Here is an 11457-nt window from a genome sequence, read left to right as displayed (position 1 = left end):
TGGCCACTTTGAAAGATATGCAATGGACAGACAGTGCTTTAAGTTTACACAGCCATACCTTTGACCATCGTCCAAAAGAGTTATTTTTGGTTCCATTTTTTTTTTATTCATTTATTTCAGATAGCCGTCAACATAAGACAACCAAAATATAATAATCAAAATTAAGACTCAGCCTGAAAAGGGGAGGGAAGAAGAGAACTTTTTAAATCTCCCCCTCTCCCACATTACGTTAAAGATATTAACCCTTTCCTGCACTCTGTAACCTGATAACATGACAAGCTGTCCACTGTAGTGACCGCTGTCCCTGAAAGGGTTAAGCTTATTTTGTTGCATCCTGGTAACATTTACAGCATCAATTTTGAAAACAAAACAAAACAAAAAAAAACTAACAATGTGTGAATCAGCAGTAACACCACATCAACAGTTCATACAGCAAAGGCGATGGAAGGTAACAATGGTATTCACCTCAACAGGGCCATATTCCACACTGAGGATTATTGCAGGGTTTGTCCGATTGACAAAAACGTATCACGAAACGGAACAAATGACAAAAAACAATAATAAAAATAATATATATAATAATAATAATAATAATACATATTTTTTTGCATTTCAATGCATTACTCATAAAACCAATACAAACTATGCATGTGAAGTGCAGGTATGATTTTTGTCCACTTCGGGTAACCATCCTCACGTTTATCTTTGACCAACTGTGGACGGATTACAATTTGGTCGAACCAGTGGTGGTAGGCTGTAACGAATGAGCAAGGTATTTTATTCACCATAGACATGCTGTTGTGTAAACCCAGTTGTGCTTTGCAATAGACACATTGCACTTTATTTTCTCTTTGGGGTGTGAAAGGACTCCAAACTATGAACAAACATTCTCTGTGTTTTATCTCTTAGGATAATTGCTACAGTAAGTAAAATCCTGCGATACTGGCCAAAAAACAAACAAAAAAGGGTTATTAAATTAGATATGTATAGTTGAAAACACATGATACAATGAGACTCCGAAGACCTGAACCACAATATGGCAAAGGTTGAATTTTTTTCTTTTGTGGCCTTTTTTTGTTTGGTGGGCGTATCTTGAGATTTTTCTCATGTAAAATATGTCTTGGCTCAATAAAGGTTGAGAAACAGCAGCGTCAAAGAATGTATAGATGAAAATAAGACAAATGCATGATGTGCATAATGTATGTCTGCATGTTTGAGGCCTTGTCGTCACCGCCTTCATGTAGAGCGCAGCCTGCGAGGAAACGTCGAAAGACGCAGCGGTGGTCTGTCAAGGATGCTAACGGTCTTGAATGTGAGAAGGGCGACCTCAAGTGGACAAGAACGATATTACATATACACACGTTGGTAAATTCGGGGTTTGTAAAATCCATATTTTTCATTTAATTCTTGTAAAAACACGACTTAATAGACAAAAAGGTGACTTATTAAAAAAAAAGAACATTTATAAATAAGAATTAAAAGAGGGAGATTGTTGTTTTACTGGCCTCTGTCGGCCTTTGTTTCGCAGCTGAATGACGCCAAGCGAGGAGCTTGCCGTCCTCACTTCCACCACTAGAGGGCGACAAACATGATATGAACGTGAAAAGCCAAATATTGTTTTTTTCAGAACAAGAACATCTTGAAATCTTTTTAGGCATGCTTTTTTGGCATTTATAGAAATATATCATTATATAACAGTCGACAAGGTTATTTATGTGTGCGTTCGCATGAGAAGTCAGAGCATGTGTGCAGTGATAAACTCTTGTACCCTCAGCTGCTTCCCCTCCTCCTCATGTGGCATCATCACAAAGAGTGTGTGTTGTTTCAGGAAACGCGCGCGCACACGCACGCACATACAGATAGTTGTAGAAGTAGAAGTAGCGGTGGTCGTACTTGTAGTACGGTGTACAGTACCCAGCTGTCTGGCTTTGTGAGCGCCACTGTAAGAGAATCCCGGTAAGAGACTCTCCATCAATCGGGCTTCCAATGACACAAACTATGTGCACCTGTTCGCTCTCACTCTCTCTCTCTCACACACACAAATGGGAGGGGGGGGGGGGAGAGAGAGAGATATGGTGGAGTGGTACATTTGCCTGACTTGTGTGCAGGCGGCATGGGATCGTTTCCCAACTCGGTGACGGTGTGGATGTGGGTGTGAATGGCTGTTTGTCTCTGTGTGTGCCCTACGACTGACTGGCGACCAGCTCAGGGTATCATCTGCCTTCCGAACCAAGTATTAGATGTGGCAAAGTGAAGCAAATTGTGAAAATGCTTCCCAAGAGCTGTATCATCAAGCAAAAAAACCTCACTGGATTAATACAGAATTATTGTTTTATATCCACGCATGGCATCTTCACCAGCAAATGTGTTTCTAAAAGTGTAGTGAGTGTCCACGGTGTATATATATATATATATGTGTGTGTGTGTGTATATGCATGCACACACAAATACTTTTATCCCCTAAAACAATGCATATTTTGGTGTGCTCACTTTTGGGGGATTTTGTTGGGATTACATGCTGACCTCGGGCTACTTTTTAAAGCCATTCCAACAAAATCCTCAACTTTGGTTACGAAAGCGCAGCTCATCTATCCCCAACCACACACACACGCGCACACACACGCGCACACACACACACACACACACACACACAGCCAAACAAAAAGCCCGAGGCCCTGCGATACCTGTTGACACTTGTGGGCAGGAAATGGGCCAAGGGTCCTGGAGGTGGGGGGCATAGGGGGCGGGGGGTGTCGCTGTAGGGCTTCAAGGTGGGCCTCCTCTCAAGTTACATGTCCATCCAAACTTTTGTTTCCACGTAATGAATTCCTGCGACTCCGCTTGTCCACCGTCACAAGACTTCATCTGGAATTGGGCTGGAACACCAAGTTTGGTCTTTCCAAAAAACAGAAATCATTAAATACAATACAAAATAATGTAAATTAATTTTAAATTAATTAAATTATTTTTGATACAAAAAAATGTCACTTTACATGAGAATGAATCAGAATTTTTTTCCAAGAAAAAAAACGAGAAAAAATCTAAATTTTCCAGAAAAAGTTTACATTTCACGCAAGACAAAACTTTCTTCTTTTTTTCAGATTGTTACAAAGACTAAAATCCTACATTCGAGAAACATCTTTTCACGTGAAAATGTTTGGGAATTTTGTCAATAAAAATGTAGTTTTACAACAATGCATTTTTTTTAAATACATGCTTTTATTCTGAAATGACGCTTTTCGAAAATTACAAAAAAAAAAAAATAAAATAGTGAGCGTACCTAATGATGGTATTTCACCAAATGGATGGTTCCTTATTGGCAGGGTGGTCTGGCGAGTAAGCAAACAGCGTGTAGAAATGTGTGGAATGCGTGGGGACGCTGCGCGTCCATTGTGCCAGGTGGGTTCCGCTCGGTCGGGCCTGAAAACGACGTCAGGAGTGCGAGAAACCCGATCGCGCCGCTCGCCCTTCATCGGGACTTCATGGCCGACATCAAAGGAGGAAGAGCGGGATGCTTTTAACGCCACCAACGCGCGAGCGGACAACCCAAGACAATATTTGATTTTTTTTTTTTGATGTAATTTTTTTTAACTCACAACAATTAAAACAAATTCTTGTGAAACCATAAAAAAAAAACTCTCGCCAAAAGAAATTTTTCCGATTCAAATTGTGAATTTTTTTCATCCCATTAAGACAAATTAAATTTGCTATTTTTTTAACATTTCTTTAAAAATAAATATTAATTTGGTCTTTTAAACTTGAGACATTTTTTCTAATGAAATAACTTTGTCCTATAACTTTTTTTCATACAATTGACTTTTTTTTTCATATTTTCACTTTAAAAAAAAACTAAACTTTTTTTCATTTTTCTTTTTTGTAAGTTCGACTTTTCCCTCTATTTTAACTTTCTTTTTATATTTTCAATTTTTACGAACATTAAATTTTCATAAAATTTGGCCTTTTTTCTTGTAAAAATGTCACGTGTTCTTGGAGTCGAATTTTATTCTTGAAAAATTCAGAATCAAAAAAGGCAACTTTTTTCCTGCTATTTTATTCATATCAGATGATCACTTTTTTTTTCCTTGAAAAAATATCCTCCTATTTTATTTTCAACAGTACCAAACTTTTCTCCAAAATTTCTTCTATGAAAAATTTGGACTTTTTGACATTTGTTTTTCATTATAGCACATTTCCCTGATTATAAAATGATTTTTTTTCCCATTAAAAATGTGTTTCTTCTAAATGTGACTGTATTTGCCTCAGTTTTAACCCTTTCAGGGACAGCAGTGACTACAGTGGGCAGCTTATCGCGTCATCAGGTTACAGGCTGCATGGAAGGGTTAAAAACCTTCCACTCAAGATTTTTTTTCTTTTATGTGGTAAGTTTTGTCAAAAGAATGCAACTATGACTTTATTCTGACGAGGAACATGACACTTACCTTCATTTCGATTTCAGCTGCCTGTGAAACCTTTAATGCCCATTTGTCTTCATGATGCTGATTTTTTGGGGGGGGGGGGGGCTTGCTTAAGTCACGACCCCCTGCACAGAACACGTCTGAACGCGTCATGCAGAGTTGTCGGACTCAAAGCGGCTCTCCTGTGACAAAAGTTAAGACGACATATTCGACGTCGATTTCAATTCAAATCTCACAAGTCAACATTGCTTCATTTATTTCTCAATAAAGCAACACGGACGTCGACGCGCCGGATCACTTTTGGCAATATGTTCAAAATATTTACAATGGCATAGCTGCACTGTATGGACACACACGCGCGCATGCCTGCACCCACGCACGCACACACACGCACACATTAAAGGCTTGTGTTTCACACACTAAATGCTTCTCCCTTATTAACTTCATATACAAGTATGAGCATCCACAACTGTGTGTGTGTGTGCAGCAAGTTGACGAGCAGTTGTCGTTGACAGCTGCATGGGGGTCAGCGAGTGGCCCCAAATAGCCGAGCGGCACCCTCCTAAAATTTGCCCCGATCCCACCCCTCTTCTACGACCACCAAGCTGTGGCGCGGGCGTGAGCGTTACATTCAAACCACTTTCCAATCACTTTTTTTTGTTTCTTCTTAACCCTTTGGGGGACAGCGGTTACGACAGTGGACAGCTTACCATGTTATTAGGGTACAGAGGGACTAAAATGAAACTGTCAAGTGATCCAAGCTGATGAATGGTTGATGTCATTGATGTTTTTTTTTTTCCCCAGCCTGACCGTTTTTGCACCGCAGAGCGGGTTTCACGTGAGGAAATCATTTGAGAAGACGCCGTCAGCGTCCATGAAATGCCAAACACACCCGATGAGCGTTGAAATGACTTGCCGAGTAGTAAAGTTGACTAGTCAACTAATCGACCAATCATCTGAAGCTCAACTTTTTCATCCAAATGGGCCCTGGAAGTGGAAATGAGAGGGCGTGAGCAAATTGCGTTCGACCTTTTGTAGGCTGGCAGCGGGGTGCGGATCAGTCCAAGTGTCAACTTGTCTGCTGTCGGATCTTTGTTGATGGTGAGAAACTTTGTAGCGTTTGACTTTAAGCCCCATTCACCAAGACAGTCTGACGCATCAGTTGCAACAGGAAATGATTGCGAGTCAAAGTTGTTTACAAGGAGCAGCAACATGGGGGGAAAAAGCAGGGACAATGTTAGATTTTGACATTCTGGAAAATTGGCACAAAGGAGATTCACCTGAGTGTCTTTCACGCAGCCAACGGGATACGTTAACTACTTTCATACGAGGCCATTTAAGCGAGCTTTCTCCCAGTCATCCTGTACAAAAAGTACCAATCCAAAAAGGGGATTGGGGGGGGGCGGACAGGGTGGGGGTCGAGTTTGCCAGGAGAGGCGGAACAGAGACGGACGGAAAGCTGTCAGTGAGTAATGGGCTGAGAGCAGAAAGTGACCTTTTTAACACCTGAGATGAAGATGACGGAGCCTCTCTTTGTGTTCAAAGAAATTGTTGCTGTCACAATGTCATCACAAAACATCGAGTAAAAACAAAACGAAGCCGCAATGGCAGTGCAAACGCACACTTCGGACATGGCGACATCTCTCACTTGCTTTGACCAGCTGTGTCACGAGCAAAGAAATGCAGCTTCCATTCGGCACGAAAGGGGCTTTTGGTAATCAGTCCAACTTTCACCAGGGCATTATCTCCCCCCCCCCCCCATCTGAGTGTCCCCACTTCTCCAGCGCCGCCGTCCCACGTTTGTCACAGTCGCTCAAAGACTTTTTCAAGCGTCGGCGGTCAACGCAGGTTGCCGCGAGCAGAGAGTCAATCAGTTTGTGTGTCGCGCTTTTTTTTTTCGTTTCCCGTCAGAGTGAAGCGGGGCGAAGGAGGAAAAGCATCTAGAACCAGTACAAATCCTTGCTCTTGTCCTGTGTCTGCAGACCTGAGAGGACAGCAGTGGAAAAGACAAACAGAAGGTATCAAAGAGGAGAGAGGAAAAAAAAAAAAAGGGCGCTGAAAGCGTGAAGTGACACAAAAGCGATGCAGACAGCTGGCCGCCGCCGCCGCCGCGTAAGACGAGCCGAGCAGGCGGCGGAATCCGTCTTGAATTCATTCGGGCTTTTCGCCGGCGATGTTGTTGCTTCGTTACGCGGCCGTTCGCGTTTTGTTTTCATTCCGAGACGGCGAGCGCACGCGGAAAGTTGGTCAAAACAAAACCGGCAAAAAGGAGGAGGTCCAATTTAGACGCCTCTGCTTTAAGCGTATTTATATAAACAGAATCATTCGCGATACCAAAATATTCCGACGTTTTGATCAATCAGCCTAATAAGTCCGACGGTTCACAGTAGAGTTGAAAACTAATTTAAAAAAATGAACATATCACTGATAACACGTTTTGACTTTTTTTAATCGAGAAAATGCTTTTAGTCCCAAACTTGCATTTTTCAGCAAAACTCTCCAATTTTATGATCAAACGGTCACATTTTTGTGGGGTAATGCAGATTTTGTTTGTGGGCAAATACAGTGTGAAGCTTAATTGAGCAGAAATCCACCATTTTGGTGGGCTTTTCCTGAATTAGAAGCTCAACAAAAAAAAACAAAAAAAATTTTGAAAGTTGACCAAATATGGTGTTTTAATGGCAAAATGTACACGCAGGACTATTTTTAAGTAAAATTTTAAGTTTAGTTCAGTTGCAAAATATATCCTTTGTAGTTTTTTGTGATCTGATTTTTTTTTGTGAACATATACACACTGTATATGTTCACAAAAAAATGGTAATTTTTTAATGGTAAAATCTGACATTTACATGGGACACGAAAAGCAAAAATCTACCATTTTAGTCGGAAATGTTTTGGGGTTTTTTGGGGGGTTTTTTTGTGGCCACATTAACTGTATGTTTTTGCTGAACAAAATGTACACTGGCAAACTCAAAGCCAATTTTCAACCCATTTAAAATTTGGAGTTTCTAACCTGCGTCCATGTTGAGTCCAATCTCGCCGACTCCGGAGAACGTCCCGCTCCAGGCAGCAGCCGCCGCCGCCGCCTCGCCTTTCCCACCCAGGTCGCAGTGCGCGCCGCCGGCCGGCCCCACCGAGCCACCACCGGACGCCAAGCGGTGGTGAGACCTGACGGACGGCACCAACAGCGAGCCGTAGCGCGGATCAAACGCTGCGCCGTACACCTCGTGGACGGCGGGCCGCGAGTACGGTGAGCCCTGGGCGCTTATGCCGCCTCCTAGCGGGTAGGGATGGTGGTGGGGGTGGTGCGGGTGAGACGGGTGCCAGGCGTCAGGGCCGGGCTGGTGCAGGTGGCCGTGGAGGGACGACGGGGCGTACGGGTCCCCCGCGGCAAAGGCCAGTTCAGAGTGGGGGGCCGATAGAGCGCTCGCCAGCGAGGACGGCACGGGAGACGGGTAGGAACTGTTCCAGAAAGACGGCGGGAAATTTCTTTGGCTCATCGGGAACGAGCCATCTGGAAAAAAAAAACAAGCAGTGACAGCTCAACATCTCAAATTTTCAATTTGGAGGAAAAAAAAATATTAAGATTTGCTGTTCACGTCAGCCCTGCTTCCTGTGCCTCAAATAAAATGTTAAGTGGTGTTGTTATTTTAATGGCAAAATATTACATTTAGATGGAAACTAATCAGCAAATATTTAAGTGGAAAAATGCAAATGATAATACAGATGTCGAGTGATTTTGAAACAAAAGAAACATTGCCATTCCTTTTGTTTTTTTCAATGTATTTTTTTGTCATTGTGCCAAGTTATCAAAACGGGTATTGTATAGAAGTGACGGCAAAAAATAATTTTCTCATTTCACATTATTGTTTGCGACTCATTTTACATTTCAATTGAGTACACTGCCACAAACCGCAAAAATGTTTCCTACTTTATTGGTCTTGCATCTTTCTTACGTATCCACGTGACTACACGTTTGAGCCGCAAAATCAAATCCACTTGCAGTTTCCGCCATCTGGAATGTATCCCACCGGGTCATGGTCGGGATATTCCATGCCGCGACAATGAGGTGCTTAAAAGCGGCCACACCCAGTGCGAAGCTCTGGTCCACGCGCAGGATATTGTCGGATTCCACGCACTCGCAGCCAACAACGAGGCGCTCTAAAGCAACCACACCAAGCAGAATATCCAAAGTGATGTTTTTTGTTTTTTTTTGGGGTGCAGGCAGAGCTAGCTCACGAGCTAACAAAGTGAATCACACAGTGCCATTTTAGCCGCGGTCCAAAAATCAGGAAAACAGAAATGCTCAAAAAGAGTTCAACGCCAAATCTCCACGACTACGTCGCTCTCATTCCTTGCACAAGTTTTCAAACATCTATCACGTATTTTGAAAACCAATCTTTGAACTCACTTTACAGAGTCTTTAAATATCATTTTTGGGGATAAAACCTGTCAGCGTTTTGCTGAACACTTTAGGCTTACGAAGCTCTTGTATTTTAATGTTGTCATGATAGTGCGACTTCTTTTTCTTCGGTCTATTTGGTTGAAAATGTTTGCAAAGCACTGATCCATAAGGCACACCATAGTCCGCACATACCTTTGAGGGTCTTGTGGCTGCTGGGGGGGTAGGACGTGGACGAGGAGGCGTGGCTAAGTGCACGGCTGAAGTGTTGGTCGACGACGGCGCTGATGTCCCCGTGGAAATATGTGAAGAGGACGCAGCGGGAGCTCAGGTACTCGGCCCCCGGGGGCAGCTCCTTGTCTTCCTCCTTGATGGTGGGGGGTCCGGGGGGGCCCAGGCGGCCGGCGCCGCCGCCGTGCTGAGGTTCTTGCATTTTGGAGTCCAAGGTCAGCTTCTGACACAACAAATGGCAACAGTTTCAGTCTTTTTGAAATCCGAACTGGGGAAACTTGACCTTTGGTTGAAACCTCAGATTGGAAGTGCAACTCCCAAACCATGATTTCAAACAATATGAAACCTTTATTTGAAACCCAAACCCCAAGACCCAAAACCCAAGTCTACAGTAGATTTCAAATGCGGGTTTAAAATTAGGATTTAGGTGTCAAATTAGGGTTTCAAATTGGGGTCAGTGTTTCTATTAAAGGTTTCAATTTGGGATTTGAGTTTCAAGTCCAGGTTTCGGGATCACATAGCAGAATCCTCCCATTCATAAATAATAAAAATTCTCTGCTTTTGATTGAAAGATATCATTTTCTTCTTCTTGAATCACAATTCAAACCGTGACCAATTTGTCGAATGTCATCTTGCATCGCCGTAACATCAACACAAACAACACAAAAAATGAATATTACGACTGATGCGAATATCCAAAAAAAAGCCATTTCTGACATTACAATTCATACCGTGATAATCGTCAATAAAACCCACCATTTGGGGTCCTCGGGCCTCAGTTTGGAAACCCTCCATCCCAATGTCAATATGATTCATGAGAAATTACACAGACTAAAATGATACATTTCATCTTTAAATTACGTTTTTCCTGATGAAAAACAAGCAGGTTATTTCTATCAAAAACATATCAAAGCATCTTATAGAAATAAGTAAGACTTTTGAATCAAAATGCGTGTGTGCGTGTGTGCGTGTGCGTGTGTGTCCTTCCTCTTAGGCGAACACTCGTATGGAGTCAATCAATTAAGCGGCGGGCGCGGAAAGTTGATTACTTTTCAAACACATTAGCGTAAAATCTAAAAGCAGCTTATAGCGATGCTTTCAGACGCTACGATGACGGCATCCATATTTGTGTATCCTTTAATTTATTTCAAGACTTAATTACTTGGGTGATGAAGATTCCGTGGAGTTATCCGACTAATGAGAAACGCCAACATACCAAAAAAAAAAAAAAAAAACATACAGATGGTCAATACATTTTTATACGAATTCAAGATTCAAACTGTGCGCCCCATCTAAATTTAGATGTGGATTTTAGTGACACCAAATGATATATTAAGCAGATCTTGGGAAAACATCCCATTCAGAAGATAAAGTCCACCTCACCCAATTTAAAAATGCAACCAAGGTACAATGAAATCTATGCAACCGCCAATTAAAATGTCAAGAAGTTGAACGCGAGCAACATTGAGTGTAAGGGGCAATAAATACATTTGAGAACAAAACAACCTGTTTTGATGTCAAAATGAACTTTTGAGTAATTGGACATTCCAAATGAGCAAATTGGAGCAAAAATGAAAGACGAATGATTTGAAAAGGACAAAATGAAGTTGAGAATGTTGCCGAGCGAAAAAAATGAGCAAAAAAAAAAAAAAACATTCTATAGAAATATTCTTGGTAACATTTTTTTTTTAAATGTCTTCTTAATACTTGCTCTGCGATCTTTTTATTACTTTTAATGTTGCTACAATGCTGAAGGGGAAAAAAAATGAATGAACTACAAATATGTGACATAATGTACTCATTTTATAGCCCTGAATAAAAACAACAAAAATGGAAAGCCAATGATGCTGCTCATGCAGCCTCAAAGAATACGAAATCATTGAAAAAAGACAAGAGTTGATTGTGTTTGCATTTTTTGTTGTCGTTGAAGTCGAGCACGTTTTTGCAAGAATAGAATTTGTTTTGACGGTCAAGTTGTGGCGTGCGCGTGTGCATACCTGCTGCTGGTACTGGTAGGGCATGTAGGGGCTGAAGTACGACTGCGCTCCGAGCACCTGGTACATCACATCCAAGCAGCTCATAGCGGAGGCGTCAGCGCGATCGGACGCCGGGCGTCATTGAAACGCGGCGATGAGCTGAAGAGCCGCTTCTTCTTCTTGCCTGCGCAGGGCCGAGTCCTTGAGCAAAGTGAGCGGCATGCGACGCTTCACTCACACCCACACGCGGGCCCAGCCCCCCTCGCACCCGCCATACAGGAACCAGGACCCAGCCTAAAAGCCCACCCCCCACCGCAACCGGAAGACGGCCTCCAAACGGGGATCCTCCCTCCAATCACAGGCCCTGGATCCACCTCAGTGCGCTGACAGGGTCACTTCCAATGGCCACCGGCTACTGTCAAGAGCCTGAAGA

At 42.5% G+C, this 11457-nt stretch overlaps 1 protein-coding gene across 1 annotated transcript; it reads right to left on the bottom strand.

Moving 5' to 3' along the window:
* Window positions 1-6314: 6314 nt before the first annotated feature.
* vgll2a (vestigial-like family member 2a) lies at window positions 6315-11149 on the bottom strand. Its single transcript, XM_019871442.1, has 4 exons — window positions 11046-11149; window positions 9013-9271; window positions 7429-7929; window positions 6315-6399 (listed from the first exon to the last, which is right to left on the bottom strand). The coding sequence occupies exons 1-4, from the start codon at window positions 11127-11129 to the stop codon at window positions 6356-6358; spliced, it is 888 nt and encodes a 295-aa protein (XP_019727001.1). The 5' UTR covers window positions 11130-11149; the 3' UTR covers window positions 6315-6355.
* Between the last annotated feature and the right edge of the window lie 308 nt (window positions 11150-11457).

The sequence above is a fragment of the Hippocampus comes genome, unplaced genomic scaffold (assembly GCF_001891065.2).
Source record: "Hippocampus comes isolate QL1 unplaced genomic scaffold, H_comes_QL1_v1.1 scaffold100, whole genome shotgun sequence".
NCBI lineage: Eukaryota > Metazoa > Chordata > Actinopteri > Syngnathiformes > Syngnathidae > Hippocampus > Hippocampus comes.
Note: the sequence above shows the minus strand (reverse complement) of the source record. Positions and strands in the feature narration are given on the sequence as shown.

Excerpts from the sequence above, each read along its gene's own strand:
- vgll2a (XM_019871442.1), bottom strand. The coding sequence starts at position 11,129 with ATGAGCTGCTTGGATGTGATGTACCAGGTGCTCGGAGCGCAGTCGTAC. Across the intron at positions 9,272-11,045 it reads CCTACCAGTACCAGCAGCAG|AAGCTGACCTTGGACTCCAA; the intron begins GTATGCACACGC and ends TTGTTGTGTCAG. Across the intron at positions 6,400-7,428 it reads TGGACTCAACATGGACGCAG|GTCTGCAGACACAGGACAAG; the intron begins GTTAGAAACTCC and ends CTGTCCTCTCAG.